General features: G+C 32.4%; 1 protein-coding gene across 1 annotated transcript; it reads left to right on the top strand.

Moving 5' to 3' along the window:
- The first annotated feature begins 5,090 nt into the window (after positions 1-5,090).
- Positions 5,091-6,674, top strand: LOC140882779 (zinc-finger homeodomain protein 9-like). The gene has a single exon (XM_073288977.1). The coding sequence runs from the start codon at positions 5,204-5,206 to the stop codon at positions 6,335-6,337; it is 1,134 nt and encodes a 377-aa protein (XP_073145078.1). The 5' UTR covers positions 5,091-5,203; the 3' UTR covers positions 6,338-6,674.
- Positions 6,675-22,320: the final 15,646 nt, after the last annotated feature.

Genomic DNA, 22,320 nt, shown 5'->3' with positions numbered 1-22,320 from the left:
TTGTGTGTCATATTATTATGCAGAATGTGCATATCATATTGTGCCTGTCCATCTTGTGAGATGAGCCATGTAGGGCCGCTCAGCCCTGTCTGGACGGTTGATGTCTTGTGCCCAGTGACTGACGGGTCATGGGTAGTTAGCATCTGGGGACACAGTCAACGTCCTATAGGAATGAGCAGTGTACACAGGGTTTGCTCCCCGGGTTGTACCACTCATGTCCTAGGCGCCATTACTGAGAAGTTATATACATTTATCCCAGATATGGATACCCTCTCATTTGCATGCATCAGGTTTGTATGTTTTACCCAGTGCTTTCGTATTGAGCTTAGAGCTCACGTCCAATCTTTTCTGTATATTTGGACACCCCATTCGACGGGGCAGGTGTAGGTGCAGGATTGAGCACCCGGAGCTTGGAGTAGCCAGTGACCAGTGAAGACAGCAGGATTAGCTATAGGTTTTGCCTTTAGGCTATTTATTCGATTGGGTTGTATAAATCGAATTGGTTTAACCGGTTGTATTCTGCCGGTCTGTTTTTATTTAAGTCTTCCGCAGCGATTTATTTAATGCATGTTTAATTATGCTCTTAAACTCTGATTAGGTAGCTGATCTGGGTAGGGTCGCTACAGAAACTCTCCACCAAAACACCCGTACTTTCGGTGGAATCGAAAGGCTCCATAGAAAAGACCACCAATTATCATTAGGGTAAGATTGTTGATTTACTGGGGCAGCGAATAGGCCACTTTGAAGACGACAACCATCTTTGACAGAGTACTGACCCTTCGAATCATAACGCCAAAATAAAGCATCATTCTTATGTCGTTGAGGAAGTGGTATCCTAAGAATTTCTCATGCGACATAAGAATTAAAACGATTCCGGATAGACTCTTCATCCCAAGAGCCATCCTTAATTAATGAATTGACTGTAACTTCCCCGATCCATGGCCCAAAAGAGAACCCCAACTCTGCTTGCATGCTAGGAATCCATCTGTCCTTGTAAATGTGAATAGACTGCCCATCTCCAACCCTCCAAAGCAACCCACTTATTAAGAGTTCTTTACTCCAAAGAAGAGACCGCCATATATAAGATGGATTGCTACCCAGGCCCGCATCCAATAAAGAGCCATGGCGGAAATATCTACCTTTTAGAACTTGGCTCAACAAATAATCAGGGGATCGACAGAGACGCCATAACTGCTTCGCCAGGAGCGAACGATTGAAGTGTACTAAATTCCTGAATCCCAAACCCCCTCGGAGTTTCGAAGTACACAAAGAACTCCACGATTTCCAATGCATTTTTCGTCTTCCATTCTCCACACCCCACCAAAAATTCGCCAATTCACGTTCAATATCTTGACATACAAGAGTAGGGATCCTAAAACAAGACATAACATAGGTAGGAATAGCTTGTAGAATTGACTTGATCATAACTTCTTTCCCTCCGTCTGAAAAACATTTATTTCCCCATTTTTGGATTCTGTTGATTATAACAGCTTATACACTCTTTCACCCGAGTACCATCCTCCAAAGTAGCTCTGAAAAACATCAAACTATCATCAGCAAAAAAAAGATGAGAAATAGATGGGCAAGTGGCAGCAATCTTGACTCCTTTAAACAAACCCCTGTTCTCAAAGGAATTGAGTAAAGCCGAGAAACCTTGAGCACACAGTACAAAGAGGAAAGGGGACAAAGGATCTCCTTGACGCAATCCCCTAGTCGGAAGAATAGGTCCTACAATAAGATAATTGACCTTGAAAGAGTATGAGACCGATTTGACACAGTTCATTATTTTCCGAATCCACATGGGATCAAAACCCAATCTGTCCATAAGAGCCTGAAGGAATTGCCACTCCACACGATCATATGCTTTGGACATATCTAGCTTCAATGCAGCATAACCAGTTCTACCAGATTTTCTACTCCTTATCCAGTGCAAAACCTCAAATCCCACCATTATGTTATCAGTAATCATTCTTCCCGGGATAAACGCACTCTGGTTTTCCTCTATGAGCTGAGAAATAATTGGTCTGAAACGGTTGGTAAGAGCACGTGCCACAATTTTATAGCAGACATTACAAAGACTGATGGGCCGGTAGTCTTTGAGGATCATTGGATCTTTTATTTTGGGGATCAAGGTAACAAGAGTTTCATTCCATCCTTCAAGATAATTCCCATCATTAAGAATCCCCAACACTGCATTTGTAACTTCAGAGCCTATAACATTCCAAAATTTTTGGTAAAAGAGAGTAGACATGCCATCTGGCCCAGGAGCCTTATCTGGATGCATATCAAACAGAGCCTGACGGACTTCCGTGGCAGTGAAGGGAAGACAAAGAGATCGATTCATATGGGGGTGAACCGAAGGGACAATAATCTCCAAAATCCGAGACATATCAGTTGCAGTAGGGTTAGCCGAAGAGAAAAGAGATCCATAATAGTCCAACACGATAGATGCCATACCTTGATTATCCGAGCACCAGTCACCATGATTAGAAACCAACCCCCGTAAAGTATTCTGAGATTTTTTCATAGAAGCTTTTGCATGAAAGAAGCGAGTATTGCGATCACCATCTTTGAGCCAAGAAACTCTACTCCTTTGATGCCAATATAATTCTTCTTTAGAAGCCAAGTTTTCAACCTCCCTCTCCAGAATATTGACTAGCTCTACATTACTTGGCCATAATGAACTGGTCTTTAGATTGTTCAGCTGGCTTCTCTTAGACTTTAGCTGTTGAGGAATACTTCTGAACTATTTACTCTTCGGGGAAAAATTTGACCGACGAGGCTATACAAATTTCAATATAAAAAACCTCAATTGTTTTTACAAATAAGATTAACATGTCACTTTCGGGAGTACTGTGTATTTATATCAATATTTTCATACTTAAATATTATTTCACACTCGAGATTAAGTTTTTTTTTTTTTTTTTGGTTCAATGGGGTAACTTTTTTTATTAAGGAATATTTTTTTATTGTAGATTATATAATGCTCGTTACATATAAAAATTATAAATGTTTTGGTGTATTTATTTAATAGTAATTAAACCTTCATCCTCCATGCACTAAACTCCAAATAAATCTTACGTCCTAAGGTGGAAAATCGCTCTGGGTTTATATATATTTTTAAATTCGGGATTACGAGTTATCTCTTCCTTTTCTACTTTATTTTTAAAAATATTATATATATATATATTAAAAAATAATCTTATTTATTTAAATATATTGAGACAAAACGCTCAACGTCCCAAAATTCTATGGGGAATCCGACAAAAGTGCTTTAAATTTAGGGGATGTAGCAATCGTGTGACTGCTCGTCCACAGACCCTGCCTGGGCTTCCAAAAAGACACTTTTGCCCCCTCCTCATCTCAACTTCAAAAATTATTAATATTTTGTTTAGATTTATTATTTTTCCAAAACATTATCATTATTAATAAATTACATAAGTCGTTAATATATACAAAAAATCAACAAATTTCATGCATATATTTCTATCAATCAAAACCATATATACATTATGCTTGCTAAATTTGATCAAAATATGAGATAAATATATACTGAGATGGTCTTTGTTCACGAAAGTCAGTGATCCAACATATTAGTCGATGGAATATGTATCATATCAAATCTATCGAATCTAAGATTATCGAGACACACACGACAAAATTAAATAAAAATAATAATGAGGAGAATGAATTCAATAAATATATATAGAAGCTAGGTGACATTTGAAAATATCGATGAATTTTGGGTAGAAAAAAAATTAATGGAGGGGTATGATTGCGAAAGATGGAGAAAAAAAAGCAAATGAGGAGTGGCCAAAAGGCAATTAGTGAGGGTTGAGTGTGTTCCGATGCGGGTGGTGTAATGGGACAGGGGGGGATTTTGACAAATTAAGGTGGGATTCAGTAAATGCAGGCAGGACACTGCTCTGACTCTGTCAACTTTACATTTATATGGTAAATTATTGTGTGTATGTAACTCTCACGCAATCAATTAATCCCTCCATTTGTTTCCCTACTTTTTTTTTAAATTTTTTTTTTTAAAACTTTGTAATACAATAATAATTACCCCCAAAAGAATTAGGAGGATTAAATTTAATTAAAGCTGGAGAAATTAATTATTGTACTCTCTCTCTTTGAAAAAAATATCCCATGATTTTTCATAGTAAAGTTATGGTTGTTTGAGATGATGGAATATGTTTTTTTTTAAAAAAATATTACATGATTTGAGATGATGAAATATGTAAGCTCTTTATATTTTTTTTTCTACAAAATTAACTACCACCATATGAAATGGTCTAAATCCCATAATGAACCATATAATAAAGGGGCTAATTGCATTAATCTCTTTTGTGAAAAGTCTAATAATCATAAAACCTCATAACAAATATTAATAGGCTAATGCATCCCTCGATTTTTTAAAATGTAGCACATTTCACCCTTATGTTATACAAATTCGGGCACATTTATACCCTTTCATAAGGGTTTTTATGCTAATTTTTTTAAAACATAGGATCTAACATGCTATTAATTTTACACATGGTGTTTTATGTGTATTAGACTTTTCACAGGGGATGTGGATGCAATTAGCCCTATAATAAAGCTAAGATGTACACATTCATGTTAAGTAAAATAATTAAGTCAATATTTAGGACATAACCCAACATATTCTTTAATTTTTGTCAACAATTTTTTAAAATATTTTATATGTGTATAATACAAAATGAGAAAATCATATATATTTTTTGTTTATCACTCATGTTATCGATCAATTTACAGTTTTAATCCACTAAATTAGTTTTTTTTGGATTTCAATCTCAAAAAACAAGTGATGTATCTAAAGTAACTAAAACTGAAAAAAAAACTAATATTATGAAAAAATAAAAGTAATTATAAGGGTAAAAAAAGATAAAGAAGAAGGTAGGAGAAATTGTAAGATGAAATGGGTAAGTGAAGCTATATTTATTGAATCACATGACAAAGCATCTGACAGATGGTTAGGGTAACCACACAGATTTGAACTCAGGTTAATTTAATTAACACCATCCAGGTTTACAAGCTCAACCACATAACATAACCCAAAAGATTTTTTCTATTATCTATCTACAGTGTCACTTCTCTCTCTCTCTTCTCCATTTCCATTTCCATTTCCCTCTGAAAACCCTAATTCTTGATTCCATCTTTTTTTGATGTTGTTTCAGCTTCCATGGATCACCCGTTGAGCAATTCAACACCCACCAATGCTACTACTGTGCTCAAGACTCCAGAGGCTGACACCGAAACTCCCACCAGGATCCATCCCGTCACCAAGCAGCAGTTGCCCTTCAGCAACGGAGTGCTCAAGCGCCACCCGCCGCTGCACATCCACCACGGTTCTGTTGGTGGTGGTGGTGGTGGTTTTGGCGGCCATCATCCCGTGGTGGTGACTTACAAGGAATGCTTGAAGAACCACGCCGCGAGTCTTGGGGGACACGCCGTCGACGGATGTGGGGAGTTCATGCCGTCTCCGGCGTCTAATCCGGCGGAGCCCACCTCGCTGAAATGCGCGGCGTGCGGTTGTCACCGGAACTTCCACCGCCGGGAGCCCGACGAGCCGCCTCCGCCGCTTCTACTGCCGAGTGCTACTCCGGCTTTGGAATACCAGCCTCACCACCGCCACCACCCTCTACCGCCGGTCGTCGCATCTAACCGCGGGAACAGCAGCAGCAGCCCCAACAATTCCCCGTCCCCTCCGCCGATCTCTTCCTCGTACTACCCCTCCGCCCCCCACATGCTGCTGGCGCTCAGCCATGGCTTGTCGGGCCCCCCGCCGGACAGCAACCAGCCCATTCCCATATCCATAAACGCTTCCTCCACCCCTCTCTCGTCCAGCCCAAACGGCCGCAAGCGTTTCCGGACCAAGTTCACGCAGGATCAGAAGGGGAGAATGTTCGAATTCGCTGAAAGAATCAGCTGGAAAATGCAGAAAAAAGACGAGGATTTGATCTCTGAATTCTGCGCCGAAACCGGAATCGAGCGAGGAGTTTTCAAAGTGTGGATGCACAATAACAAGAACACTTTGGCCAAAAAAGATCAATCTCAACCCCAGTTAACTAACAATCTTTCCGATAAATCCCCCAACGGTACTAATGGCATTGACTACGCTTCCATCGGTGGCACCACCTCCGCCACAGCAGCCCCCTCCGCCTCCGCCTCCGCCGCCGTCCACTTCCACCCCCACCACCACCACCACCACCACCATCACGAAAGCAATAATGACTTGAAACACAGCATCCACGGACAAGATTTGAGCCACAGCGCTCATGTTCTGCCCGCTAATGGCTCTTCTTCATCTTCTTGATCTTTCGATGCATCGAAAATAAGCATTAGATAGCTGAGAAGAAAAAAAAAAGCTTGAATGAATGTCATCAATGGAGGCTGCAACTATTTAGTTTCTTGAATTATGGGTACTAGATTTTTATTCTCTTAATCTTAATTTCTTTAATCATTAAGCTAGTAGCTATTACATATATCCAATCCAGTTTCTTGGGATCACAATTGAGAATGATTGGATGCTTTTATTTATTATTCGTTTATTTTTCCCCATCTCCAAATCTTGAATCCCATGAAAAAATCTCCAGCTCCATTTAATTTTATGTAAATTATTGCACTGATTTATTTGTTATATTTTTAAAGCTCATTAATCGAGGTGTAGGAAATATAAACACAAGTTTGCTGTGTGTATTAAGGAACAGATGAGTGGTTTGTCCGAGAGGAAGAAGCAGAAAGTGGGAGAGTAATAAATAATTTTATCGCATCTTTCTGAGATTACACGATTCTTTCTTGATCTGAGTGGAGAAGATATACTTACATGCTTATCTCAAACATTTTAATTCATATAATATAATATCAAAATATGATATAATATTTATTCTTATCTGCTTAATTTAATGCCATAATTTTGTGCTTTGTTATATGCCATTTCTTATTTGTTTTTCTTACACCTTTTTTTCCCTACATCTTCCTTTTAATCTTTATCTCCTCTGTGGATAAACACAATTGTCTGCTGGGATACAGCAGATCTACTGTTTTTTTTACTAAAAATAATCATACTTATTTAATTGTATATTGTGCTATATATATATATATATAAAGTTTTGATAATGTGATCACCTATCATGTATTTGTGCACCTGCTAATTTGGCATTGGCGTTCATTTATTGGATATAGAGTATGTCATGTCAGCGGTGCACACGTAAGTGCATATCATGGGTGGTCAGAATATTATATATATATATATATATATATATATAAAATATATGTGTGTGTGGCTGTTTTTAGTTTAATATTTTTTTTACTTGTTTTTTACATATAATGTGCGTAATTTGGTGAGCACAAGTTTGTAAAAAGACATTCCCGTGGAAACAAAAGACTGACATTGTGACTCGAAATTTAAAAAAGCCTCCTACTAAAAAAAAAAAAATTTAAAATTAAAATTAAAATGCCTCACGTGCTAGTATATATATCAGATGATCATTCAATATATTGGCGATATGCGACAAAAATTTAACAAAACATAGGATAATAGAATTAAATCTATTGTGTTGCTAATGTTTTTATTTTGTGAAAAAATGATGCATTTTTTTTAAAAAAAATTAGAAATATATGCTTGCTTAGTCGGTTAAAATGAATATGACTGAATTAACGGTTATGTGGTAGTGTTCGAGCTAGTGAAATAGATGGACGGTAATATAATGATCATGAGTTTGATCATTTTTGTCAATTTTTTTTGGGTAAGCTTTTCGTATTGGGGTTTGCCCAGTGTCTTTTGCCTAGCTCATATGATTTATAGGTTATTACATTAACTCGAAGGTTTACTAGTACGAATTGAAAGATAATGCCTGTGTTTCATGATAATAAGGAAAATGAATGAATTAAAAATTAAGTTTTCAAAATTGAAAATTTCAATGTCATTTTTTTATTGTTATTTATTATAAGACTTTATTACATGTGTATGTGCGGGGGCACTTTTTTCTATATGGAGATATCAATTATTAACAACCAATTTTAATAATTGCAAAGTGTTAAATCCAAATATAATGGTACCTTTATTAATTGCACATCTCACTTAATGTGGCAATTAGCTTTAGGTGTAACATCGGAATGTTCCTTTTCGGGTTTCCTAATTAAAATAAAATATATAAGATTTGGTAGCTATAAGATATGTTTGGTGGGGTTTATTAACTAATAATAGCAATGATAATTGCCTACTTAGCTAATCTAACCTCTCAACTTATTGCAATCTCCATATGTTACTTTTCTTTTAAGGGAAGTAGTGGAAATGATTTATAGTTGGTTAAATCCATTTATACATACATTTAATTTTATCCGGGGAAAATTAATAAAACTACTTTATACTTTGCTCTGTTTCTTAATAAATTTATCATTTTAGCTCTCTTAATATTTATGTATTCGTCACATAAAATTCAATCGACTGAATAATGAGTGTGTTTTTTGGTGAAACGGTCTTACAAATCTTTATCTTTGAGACGAGTCAACACTATTCATGTTTACAACAAAAGTAATATTTTTTTTTTCATGGATGATCCAATTAGGAGATTCGTGCATGTCACAAAATTTACTGTTAGACCATTCAACACGAGTTTTTGTGTTGATTATTGTATCATGGAATATGTTTATTTATTTTTTTGAAAAAATATATAGAATGTTTGTATGCAATTGTCAAAACAGAATCAGCTTGTGTCCTAAAACAATAATATCAATTTGGTGAATGGTGAAATCAGTAATGTTGTTTTGTTGGAGGGGTGCATCCCACCTTGTGCAGTAGTAGAGGATTCATTTCAACAACCAAAAGTATGGGTCACTGATTTCATTAATTCTGAGATCTAGTGGGTAATGCCTACATATATAGCTGGAATATATTTTTATTTTTTCTCTAAATTATATTTCTTTTCTATATTTTATTCTAAACTAATTCTAATTCTAATTCTAATTCTATAAATATACAGGTATATTATATTTATACTTGAGCCTAAACATACATAATCATTGTCCCATTTGGCCATTTGCTTTTTATATTCTCTAAAAAAAATCCTCACTTATGACATTATCCGAATTAAGACAGTTGAATATATATAATTTTAAATTTCATCTGATATAATATTCCAAATTGACATCATCATGATTTTTCAAATCTCGAGTTGTTTTTTTTTTCCATTCATAATGGATAGAAGGTATTGATACTCACGTCTTTAAATTGTTGCCATTATTATTGTTTATTGAAGGGCATGATAGCGATTATTTAGGGACACTCTCTCTAAAGTTCCATTTATATTAAGTTATTTTTTTTAATGACGTGAGACATATAATCGTCGTCTTTTTCTGCGTATTAGGTAAAACCCGAGATTAACACAATAATCTGTCAACCATGCTAGCCAAGAAAACAACACTAGACAACTCTGTGCAGCAGATTCGTTCGAAAAATTGTTGATAGAAAAAATCGAACTCCTGATCACTGATCAAATGATCGTATACTCTACTATTTTAGACATGCCCTTAGGATCGATTTTTATTCTTTTGTATTTATGAGATCTTGCTTGTTACCATCTCGAAATTAAATATTATTGACCAAAGTTTAGAATTTAATTATTCCGGTTTTAAATCTTCACGTATACATTTATATGCATGTTTTTTTTTTAGATAGATCAAGTCTCGTTTCAAATCTGACTTGAATCAAACGGAGGTGACTCTATCGAAAAAGACGTTATATATTACTGTTCTTAAAATAAAATGTTGTAATTTTTTATTTGAATTTCGCTAGCATAATTAATTACATGATCAAATGTTTGTCTTTTTCCAAAATTATAGTAAGTTGGGACAACACAACTCAATTGGAACGATAGAGTAATTAATCAAAATGCATGTTCATTACGTTTTAATCAGTTTTCCGACAAGAACAATTATTGTTTTCCAACATTTTTGAACGACCTTACAAATCATAAAAATCGAACATTTAACCTTAGTCGATTATTGCAGTTTAAATGTGGCAAGATCTTATTAAAAACTGAATATTAAGGTAATAGTTTTATTAATCCGTATATTCTTTTTTGCAGACCAAAATGGGCCAACTCGGTGCTTTTCATTCTTAACGTATTTTTATTGAAAATAAACGTCTTTTTTAGAATTAGCATGCATTTTGAATTTATGTTTAATATGGACCTATTAATTACTAAAATTATAATTATTAAATGTATGAATTAAATGGCCAAAGACGTGTCTCATAATCTTAAAACTAATTAAAAAGTATCATTTATGCTTTGTATTTAATTCGAGTCAGGTTTACTTGGAAAAATCCAAGCAGGACTGGCCAAATCTAGAGGACCACTTCATCGTTAAGCATAAAATTTTACTTTAACTTTTTTTTTTCTTTGGTTTTTCTTGGAATAAGTGGATCCTTGATAAAGGTGTTTTTTTTAAAATGGAATTACTTAGTTTCGAGTTGTAATTCAAAATTTAACAAATTTAACCTTTTGTCCCATTAAATAAATATAAATTTACTTGTATAATATCTTGAAAATACTTCTTTCTATATATTCTAAAATATCAACTTTAACGATTTCTTGGTTATTTATTTACTAATATTTAGTGGTATAGATACTTTGCAAGAACTTTCTTTCCCTTTAAGCATTCCCCTTCTTTTTGGCGTTTCGTAGCTATTGGATAGATATCTTGACACGCACATAAATTTGATTTAATTGCTTTTAGTTTATTATTTTATGCATATTATTTAATCAAATTTTCATCGTTGTTCTAAGCCGGACATGCCAATACTAATACCGGATGTCATGTGATCTACACTCAAGCTGAATATTAAAAAACAAGTATTTTGTGAGACAGATCAATCGATCATATCTAAGAAAATGTATACACACTTGGCATATATTCCTCAAAAAAGAAAATAGAAACATAGGTGACAATTGTTGCATTTAGAATGTAACATAAGACCAATTACGATCTAATGCGTACTCAATCGGGTCAGTCATTAGAATTTAGAATATGCATGCGAGTTTCAATCACTTTATAAAAGTTCCACTTCGATGGAATTTTGGGTGGCGAGAAGATGCTGTTGACTTATCAAATTTTGCTTTCAAAGTTTAAAGTAAAACAATAAAAGGTTGTCGCATATAATTAATTAATTACCCTTTTTATATGTATATATATCTTAGCTTTCAGTCGAGGAAAATTATTTTTTTGGGGAGAAATTGAGATATTTACTTTTTATTTGATAAAGGTTTCGATATATAATATTCTCGCTCGATGTTTACATATTTTGTTTGGCAATTATCGTATATCTTATTATAATAGTTTCTGACGTTCTCACGAATCTATATTCGTGATATATGTCGTTCCGATCTATGTATAGATGAAAAGTAATATTTTTAAAATACAAAATAATACATTTTAAATGAGTCGAGTCGTCCTATAAAATTAACCTGTGAGTGAATCTCACAAGAGTTTATGTGATCTAACTATCCGGAATTTTTCTCTTAGTATTTTTAGTTGTGTAAATTTGAAACAAAAATCTCATAGGCTTAATATTTTTTTTTTTCCTGGAAAAATACAAATAATGTAATGTAATGAACATTCATTTTCAACAGGATCAGAATTGAATGCGACTTGTCAATTTGAGGGTTTTCTATGTAATTTTCTTTATAGGACTTATCACCTTTAATTTCGATGATTAAGTGATCAATAATTTTCCTTTTGCTTTATTTAATTTATATTCTTGTTTTTTTTTAAAAAATAGAAATGAAATAAATAAATAAAGTTATATATATATATATATTGAATAAAAAGCACATCTTGCCATTTGTATTTCGACTTTAGTCTCCGAACGCACCTTCCAGTAGTAAGATAATGTTTACAACTTCTAAAAATAACATAATTAAAGCACTTCCTAATTAAGATGTTTCTTTATTATTACGAAGGTAAGGACACTGGGGCAGATCTAGGATTTCGGTCTTGGCCGCTTACAAAATATAGACAAAATGTTAAAAGATAAAAGATAAAAATTACACTGTTTTTAACAAATATATTTTTAGCTAAATTCGAAGTTCCTTAAAATTTTCAAAGTTTTCAATGATATCATCAATACAAAGATTTTTGACAATGCCTCTTTCAATAAAAATCATCAATGCATTCGATAGAAAATCATCATGCATTCGAAGCTTAGTTTTGACGATATTCAAAGTTGAGAATGACAGTTCTTTTCAAGCTGTAAAAACTGGAAGAATGAGCACAAATACTATCACCTTAAAAAAAAGGTCGTGTATAGCAGTTTTTTTAGTCTTTACCAACTATTGACACAAATAAATAAAATATAGGCAGTTGATCAAGACAGTATTATGAATGCTAAATTCTAATATATCAAATTTTAGCAACTGATATGATTTTAATTAATTTTAGAAAAATATTCAAAAAAATAATTAAGTAGAACAATGAAAATCTGAATAAAGGTGATATTTTGTTTGCTACTAGCTTTTTTTCTTTTCAATTCAACAAGAAAATTTTGATTAATTAATAGTTTACATGAATCCTAACAAAATCTAGACAAAACAATCTTTCATTCGCTACTCGCCTTTTGATTTTAATTTCTAAAATTTGATTACAAAATTTGTGAGGGTGCGACTCAATTTTTGATTTGGAGAGTAGAAAATATTAATATATTAGAAATTAAAATTTTCTCACATAAAGAAGATTGATTAAGATATATATATATATATAATATAATATAATATAAAAAATAATTGAAATGAGAACGCAACTAATAATGAAAAAAAAAATAATTTCATCCAAAATATTAACCGAACAAAATATAAAACAACTCAACCAAAAGTCAGCAGAAAACATGTATACGACCTATCACATGATCGAAAATACCCACAATTAGCATACTAAATCTTTTGATAATTTAGAAAACTTGGTGCAGCCGTGCAAGCGGATGAGGCTTTTCCAAACCTTTTGATTAAGAAGAAGGGAATTAAAAGAATTTGAAGTTTTACTTTTCAAGATGAACAACCTCTTTTTTATTTGTATTAGTTTGAAATTTTTTATTATATATGTAACAACCTAGAGGAAATTAAGTATACGTATTTTTACTTTTCACGATGAATTTTTATTTTATTTTTATTTTTATTAGATTGAAATTTCCCATTTTATATAATTTTAGAGGAAATTTAGGAGAAAAAAATTAGAAGAAGAGGGATTTTCATTTTTTATTTTTATTATTTTTAATGATAGACCCTTTATTTTAATTTGTTTGCAATTTTTTATTATAATATATTGAAATTAATAAAAAAAATAAAGGTAAAAAGGGAAAAGGATTTTCGGCTGCCAATAAGCCACAAAATACGTTCGCTCAATTAAGAGACCAACTATATATATAATACTGTTTCAGAAAATATATACATATATACTAAAAAAAAAATCAAAATTTTTTAGGAGCCATGACCCCCCTTCGCCCTACGGTGAGTCCACCCTTGTAAAGACATTCCTTATATTCAAAATAAATTTCATTTTATTTTCACAGTTTTAATAATTTTTATTTTATCTATGTTTTATAAAACAAAATTTGTCAAACATCTAATTATTGTTTGGTGCAAATACTTATCAGACACATGCTTGTTTCATCCGATATTTGGTTCAAGGTCTAAAATAATTAACGTAATAAATCATTATATTATCAATATATTTTCATTTATATGTTATACATCCTTTATCATCACATCGTTCGAACAAGACGATATCTATAGACACCATCATTAATTAATAAATAGAATATATTTATAAAGTTGAGTTAGAAATTAACTGATAGTTTATATATTACTACATTGTAATAAAGTTTCGAGAAGAGGGCCAGAAGGGTCCATCGACATACAGTTTCTCTCATGCTTGAGTCGGAACGTGATCATAAAATGATTAAAAAATAATACGAAATAAGTAAGGTTTTTGTTTTTGTTTTTTGTTTTAATAAGTTGAGTGAGTTTTCAATATATGTGTGAATAAAAATACGAGGTAAATCATATGTGCTAACTGATAATTAAGATCTCACAATTTACTGGAATTATTCAGACATGGGCCCGCGGCCCGTAAGGTTCGGAGGTTGGCTCATGGGATCGGACCGAATCCAATGAACCCAAAATTTATTTATTTATTTTTATCTCGGCTCCTTGGTAGCTCGACCAAGCCGCCAATGGTCCTAGAAATGTTCATGCAAGGTTACCTCAGGGAAATAGGGGTTCACCTTAATACGGGCTGCTGATAGTTAATATGCTTGGCCCGTAAATCAAACTAAATCCATCCTACTATTTAGGTATTGTGCGCATTACGTAACTAATTGTTTAGGCGTGACAAATTATCAAAATCACATATTATTCGCCACAAAAAATAGAATTTGACCCTAGATTTTGTCATTCAGTGTTAAATAAAAACGAGCGATTCATAATTTATCATCTAATAACACATATTTATCCCAACAACTCACACATGCCTAACATGATATTAGTATCATAAAAATTTGTATGAGACGGTCTCACAAGTCAATTACGTCAGGCGGATCTACTATTAGACCTGATCCATTAAAAAATACTTTTTTTATCCTAATGTTGCGTTTACTTGCCTTGATAAATGAATGATTACATAATTAATACCGACTAATCTTATGTTTACTTGCAAAATTGAAAATGAGTATAAATTTTTCGGTCTGTTGATGATAGAATTCACAGATGATTTTTTTAGTCCTAAATTTTTCATGGGATTATAAATCTTTACAAGGTGAGAGAGTGAAATTTTTTTTAATCCATCCAACTAAACATATTATTATTTATCCATAACCACTCTATTATCAAATTATCTTAATAATCATACTTTGATCTATCCTTGCTCAATCTCATCATTTAAAAATAAACGCAGCCTAACAATATTATTTTTCATTGTAGATATAAAGTTGTGTTGATCTGTCTCACGGATCTATATATCATTAATCATTGCTTTCTTCTCCATCCTATAATATCAATGTAATAATCACTCCATCGCTAAATTAATCGATCATATATCATCGCACATATTCTAGTCACGGATTATATATAGAAACGTTTATCACGCGCAGAAATATAGATTGGATTAGAAAAACAATTTGGTGGACTACTTGTCTTAGTTCTTGGTCATGTGGTGTCTCTCGACACAAGCTTTTCACAAATAAAAAAAAAATGACAAAAATTATCCAGCACCTAATTAGCAATTAAAATGGTCCAAGTTTTCGAACCAAACTTCTAGGTTGGACCGCGTCTACTATTTCTCATGAGAATTCAATGTGCGGGAGTTATGGTCATCATTTAGGCAATTATAACTTCATTGCATTTGAACGAATAGTTGTGAGTTGACATGCCTTCTTAAAGGTGCCAGGAAATGCTAACGTATGCTAGTCACTCATCGCTGGTTTATTCCCTAAAAATTAAGAAAATTTATGTTAAATTAATATCATATATATATAGTGGATAAGCTTAGATAATAATAGTGTTATGTTGCAATGTTCACTTTGTCTAAGTAATTAAGGATAAAAAAACTCTTATAATATGATATTACAAATAATATCTTTTTATAGTAGATATGAACGTACCGGATACTCAATAAAGATAAATGCACAAAATGAAAACCTCCAAACATCGAACAATACCGGTAGCGTATATACCAACCTATTCGTGGTGTCCCCAATTACTAGATCCAACCAAGGGAAGAACATGTTTCATCGTTCAAAATGGCTCTTGAAAACCGCAATTTTCGATGATTAGATAGATATTTAGTGAATCACACGTAACTTAAACATGAATTGACGAGGAAATTTAAAAAAAAATGAAAAATGGAGTGGTTTTAATTTAGTGGGGATGGGGTCTTAATTAGTGTCTCATGCGATGTCGGGGCAGTGGAGAGGGGATGAGTATTGAAAATGCCATCTTAGGATGCAATTTCTATTACACACAGAACCCTAATTGGCTAATTTGAGCCACTTCACGTGACGGAGATTGGATTGGTTCCATTTGTTTGCCCATATAAATATTTAGGAATTAAATCCGATAATGATGCATGTGTTTAATTTTTTCATGTGACACAGCCCAAGAAATTATTACACTTCCATGTGAAAGGCAAGCTTTTTTATTTCCTTTGTTTAGGAAAACTAAAGGGAAAAATGATGGGTTGTGTCTTGGAGAAAAGTGGCAAAAACTCGTGCAATTTTTCGATTTAAGGAAAGATATTTCTAAGTTCTTACACGGGAAAAATCGACTCTTTTAAGTCATGTCATGAATGCGTTGAGATTTGATTGAGAACATTTATATATATACATTTTTTTTAAAAAAAACCAATATTTTTTTAAATTTATAAACAATATTTCAAATGTTACGAGGTTATAATTTGAGAAGCGACCAATTTTGAAGAAGGTTGATTTCATACTTTTAGCATGGGAAATCTTTTGTGTTTTATGTATGTTTATGTATAAGGAAAACTTTTTAAAAAATTATTTTTAAGTAATAAATTGAATTTTTTCCCCACTTTCGGTTCTTCTGGACTTGCCGTGACACGAGTTATGTAGACTAATCCACTTGATCCGACAATATAACATTCATACATATAACGATAAATTATTTCATGCCGATTTCAAATTCTTCAACTTCTTTATGGTTCTCTTACTTTAACTAAACTAATACAATTAAGTATAAAAGATACGGAAAAAACTAACAAAATTAATAAACAGAAAAACCATTATAAGTTCCAAAAACCACTTTGTAAAAACCAAACATTACATAACACATGCGTCACGTGTGCTCATCACCGATAACGATAAATTATTTCATGCCGATTTCAAATTCTTCAACTTGTTTAAATGAACAAATTTCAAGTTAATTTCAAATACTCCCCTCCGAATCTGTTAATCGAATTATTTTTCAAATCAAATTACTTTCACTTGATTAAATTCATTAATTTACGCGTGACTTTAATTTCTGTATCGTAATTTGTTGGGGTACAATAATTGTCCCTGTTTGGTAGAGCAATAATCGAATCATGACTTTTGAGATGCTGTGCGATTTAAAAGATTTGAATTGCACTATTACCATCAGCTATAACTTTTGATAAAATGACAAGTGTTCGATTATTATTATTATTATTATTATTATTTACATACCACCTTAAAGTTAACCGCAATTACTACTTCTAACGCCTAAAACCAATATATTATTGTCGTTTATATTTGGCCTATATTTCACGGATTCGGTTTTGAAAAATTCTGATCTAATCATTTTGAAAAATGAATATTTGAGGTGACTAATTTTTGAATGTCGACAAATATCTAAAAAGTTTCGGGTACAGTACTACAAAAAAGGTATTTGTGCAAGTAAATATTCTTGTAACCTAACACAATGAGGATTACTCTCTTTTTGAAAAAAAAAAAAAAAAGTAACAAAATTTATTTGTTAATAAATATTTACGTACAAATAATAACCACTATTAAGTTTCTGTCATCTCATTCAGTTATAAATTTAATGGAGAAAAAGTGAAAGAATGAAAGCCGAGAGAAATACAATAGCGAAAGATAAGTGTTATATTATATGAACTAAACACTTTTATTTATAGGGTAGAGAGATTAGTGTAAAGAAAAAAAATTACAATCAAATCAATCACTTAAGAGCCCGTTTAAATTTCATAAACTTTTGAAAAAACTCTAAATTTTATTTAAAAGAGTTATTTTTTTAAGCACTTAAATGATCATCCAAACACCTTATAACACCCCCCCGCCCCCCCTTAGATGATTGATGGAGAATCCAATGTTGTCTCGTTAAAATCTTGTCAGTAAACAGTGAGAAAAACCTGAACGAAGGAAAAAAAATACAACAATTGATACTCCCCTTAATTTCAATCAGCGAAGATCTTTTAATTGATGCATCCCTATCTTGAGCATCAATTTCTTGAATGTTGATGTCGGTAATGCTTTACTGAATAAATCAGCTGCATTGTCACCTGAACGAATTTGTTGGACATCAATATCACCGTTCTTCTGAAGTTCGTGCGTGTAGAAAAACTTTAGTGAAATGTGTTTCGTTCGATCGCCTTTGAAATACCCTCCCTTTAGTTGTGCAATGCAAGCAGCATTATCTTCGAAAATAGTCGTGGGACTATCTTTCGTTGTTGGTAGGCCGCATGATTCTTGAATGTGTTGGATTACAAACCTCAACCATATACATTCTCGACTTGCTTCATGCATTGCAATGATCTTAGAGTGATTTGATGATGTCGTTGTCAAAGTTTGCTCTGTCAACTTCCATGAAATAGTGGTACCCCATCGTATAAACACATAACCCGTTTGGGATTTGGATTTATGTGGGTCTGAAAGATAGCCTACATCTACATATCCTACTAAAGAGAAATTTGATTTTTTTGAATAAAATAAACCCATGTCAGTTGTACCGCGATGATAACGAAATATGTGTTTTACACCATCAATGTCTTCGGGTTGGAGAAGAGTTATATCTTGTTAGAAGGTTGACAGAAAATGCTATATTTGGTCAAGTACAGTTTGCAAGATATGACAATGTACCAATTGCACTAGATATGGTATTCAGGACCAATGATATTTTTTCCATTTTCAAGTGGACGAAAAGGATCTTTATTAGTGTCATAAATCACGTTATCCACATCTGTTTTATTTGTTTTTCTTGTTGTATGATGATAAGTTTCTTCTTCTGGAGTTCTCAATTCTTGTTTTTCTTGTACCTTTATTTTTTTGGTACTGTATCCTTCTAACCAATCGGTCAATCACGCTTCTGGCATATTTTAGATTCATTTACCGGTAAAGTATTATATGGTCCTACAGGGACATCGATCTTCACTGGAGTATTATCTACTTGTATGTGTGACTTTGTTACATTTTTTGTACTAACAAAAGCATCGAGCAATTGATTTGCAATTCTTTGCAAGCGAATGATTCTTTTAACTTCTTGCTCACATTGATTGTTTCTGGTATCGTAATGAGATAATGTTTTCTTATTCCAACAGATTTTTAGTTGTTCTTCAAGATACAATTTTTCTCCACCCAGTGTTGGAAAATCTGTTTCATCAAAATGACAATCTGCAAATCTTGCAGTAAACAAGTAGCATGTTAAGGGTTCCAAATATCTAATGATAGACGGTGACTCATATCCTACATAAATTCCAAGTCTACGTTAGAGACCCATTTTGGTTCGTTGCATAGATGAGATAGGTACTTGTACCGCACAATCAAATACTCTAATATGAGAAACTTCAGTTTTCGACCATATGCAAGTTGCAATAGTGAATATTGATGGTAATTAGTTGGTCTTACACAAATCAATTAAGCAGTGTGTATGATAGTATGACCCTAAGCTCAAGATGGTAGTTTTGTTTTCATGAATAGCGGTCTTGCAATTAATTGCAATCGTTTAATAAATGATTATGCAAAACCATTTTGTGTGTGAACTTGAGCAACTGAATGCTCGACTGAATTCTCGATTGACATACAAAAGTCATCAAATGCTTTTGATTTGAATTCAGCAGCATTATCAAGGCGAATTGCCTTAATTGAATGGTTACAGAATTGAGCTCGCAATTTAATAATTTGCCCAAGTTGCCTTACAAAAGCTATATTTCGAGTTGCAAACAAACTAACATGTGACCATCTAGTTGATGTAACAATCAATACCATAAAGCAATGTTTTCATAACCGGACCGATGATCGAACAGGTTTACCTTAAAAAAATGATCCAATCGGTCGGACCGTTTTAATCAGACGGCCGGACCGGACAACCGTTTATATAATATAATATAATTAATAATATATTTTAAATTTTTAAAACATAAAAGATTTATATAAATAGAAAAATATAGAGATTTATCATAGTTTGAAAACTAAATAACCATATAAATATATATTAATTTTAGTTATATATTTTAAAAAATAAATTAATTAATTAAAAAAACTCTAATATTACTAAAATAATATTTTTAATGAAGTAAAAATTCCAAATAATTTTGTATATATATATATATATATATATATATATTAAAATACTAAATTAAGGTTTTAAAGTTTTAAAAATATTTTTTAAAAAAATAAAAAATTTGAAAAACCGGTTGAATTGATTCTTGATCGGTTTTGGGCCGATTTTTTGACCGGTTTGAAGCCGGTTTGACCGGTTTTGACCGTAAAAACGGTTTTTAGGAGCAATCCGGACCGGACCAATGATCGGTTCCTGGTCAAACCGACTGGTTCGGTCCAATTTTGAAAACATGGTCATAAAGTATGAAAATGGTCCACATGATGGATGTATATACACACAAATATCCCCTTGAATTCTTTTCAAGAATGTTGAAATTTCAACATCAACCTTTGTTGGAGAAGGTCTTATAATTAGGTTACCTTGTGAACATGCCACACATGAAAAATCACCATTTAAAAGAATCCTTTGGTTCTTTAAGGGATGTCCGCGGGAATTATCTATTTTTTTGGCGTCATTGAACTTTCAGGGTGACCAAGTCGGTCGACGGTCGTGCCATAATATGAAGTTTTTCTTGTGAACAAACTTCTTATTTGTGAATGTATTTGCCTCAATTGCCTTTGTTATTGTGCAATACATTCCAGATGAGAGTTCACATAATCTTTTTTTTTATCTGTTTTTGGCCACATATATATCATAGATGTGATACAAATGTATTCAACATTGTTTACATTCAATGTTTCAATATGATATCAATTTCTACGGATATCTATAAATCTAAGCAAAATTCTACTGGATTTGCTAACATAGAGTGCATTTTCAATATATAGGTTTGTATCATTTGGCAGAATAATTTTTGCATTTCCGTGACCTAAAATAATTTTTGATGCATCCAATATTGTTATAACATTATTTTCAGCTAATGTCAATTCCAAAAAATATCTTTTACTTTGAAGGATGGTGTGTGTTGTACCACTATCAGCTAAATATATGTCTTGATATACTCTCATTAATCTAAAAGGAAATGCATAATAGATTAAGAGAATGTTTGAGTAAGCTTATTAAAAACAGCTTATAAGCTCCTAGAAATGTTAAAGTGTTTGGATGAACTTATTTTTAACAACTTAAAGATGTTGACGTGTTTGACATTATAAGATCTTTTTATTGTCAAAAATACCAAAAAAGTATAATACTATGAAAGTAATGTAAATAGTTATGTATATATAAAAAATAGTTTTAGAATTTTATCATAAATTTTAAACATATTTTAAAAAATGAAAGTATTTTATATTTTATATTTTAAAAAAATTTGATAAATTATATAAAATGATGGGTAGGGCCTTATTTTTTAAAAAAACAGCTTATAAGCTATCAAACAACTTATTTTGACAGTTTAAAAGCTGTATGAAAAATATTTTTTCCAAACATATTTGAAAAGCTTATAAGATCCAAAACAGCTTATAAGTTGTTTTGTAGAGCTTATAAGCTCAGCCAAACACCCTCTAAGTTACAACTCCGATATTCATAAAAAAAAGTATATTAAATAAGGTTCTCAAATTAGTAATCACTAGCGATTACAACTGAAAATAACATTGAACAACGGAAAATTGAAGCCAAAAGACAAATCCTGGTATTATAGAAAAAACATAGATAACCAAAAACACTGATCTTAAAGACACGAAAACACTAAACATAATTTGATTACTCTATTTTTTCTAGCACACCACCCCCAATTAAATGATCAATATTCTCGTTTGGTTGTGCAAAGAAATCAGAGACATCCAAATGAGTTTGTCAACAGGGCCAACATCATTAGCAAAAATTGTCTCTATTTTTCACTTTCCTTTGATCGAATTTTGATAGAGATTCGCAAGATGCTTTGTCGTACGACAGGTACGGGACCAATGCCCTTCGTTCCATATTTGAAGCACTTATTTTCATACTTATTCATGTTTCTCCCATTTTCTTCTTCATTATTCGGTTTTCACTGCTGGTGGTTTGTTTAATGTCTCTTTCCATCATGTTGCTGATAAGTTTTTCTTTGACCATGACCACGCCTACGACCACGTCTTCTTCTATTATGAGAATTTTGAGTTGAGTTGGTATTCACTTCAGGAAATGATATTTCATTTGCTTCAGAAAATGGTGTAGAGCCAATTGAGCGCAATTGATGATTTTTCATTAGTAAATCATTGTTCTGTTCAGCAACTAGTAGACATGAAATAAGTTCAGAGTATTTTTTTAAATCCACGCTCACGAT

The sequence above is a fragment of the Henckelia pumila genome, chromosome 2 (assembly GCF_033568475.1).
Source record: "Henckelia pumila isolate YLH828 chromosome 2, ASM3356847v2, whole genome shotgun sequence".
In the NCBI taxonomy this organism is placed as follows: Eukaryota; Viridiplantae; Streptophyta; class Magnoliopsida; order Lamiales; family Gesneriaceae; genus Henckelia; species Henckelia pumila.
Note: the sequence above shows the minus strand (reverse complement) of the source record. Positions and strands in the feature narration are given on the sequence as shown.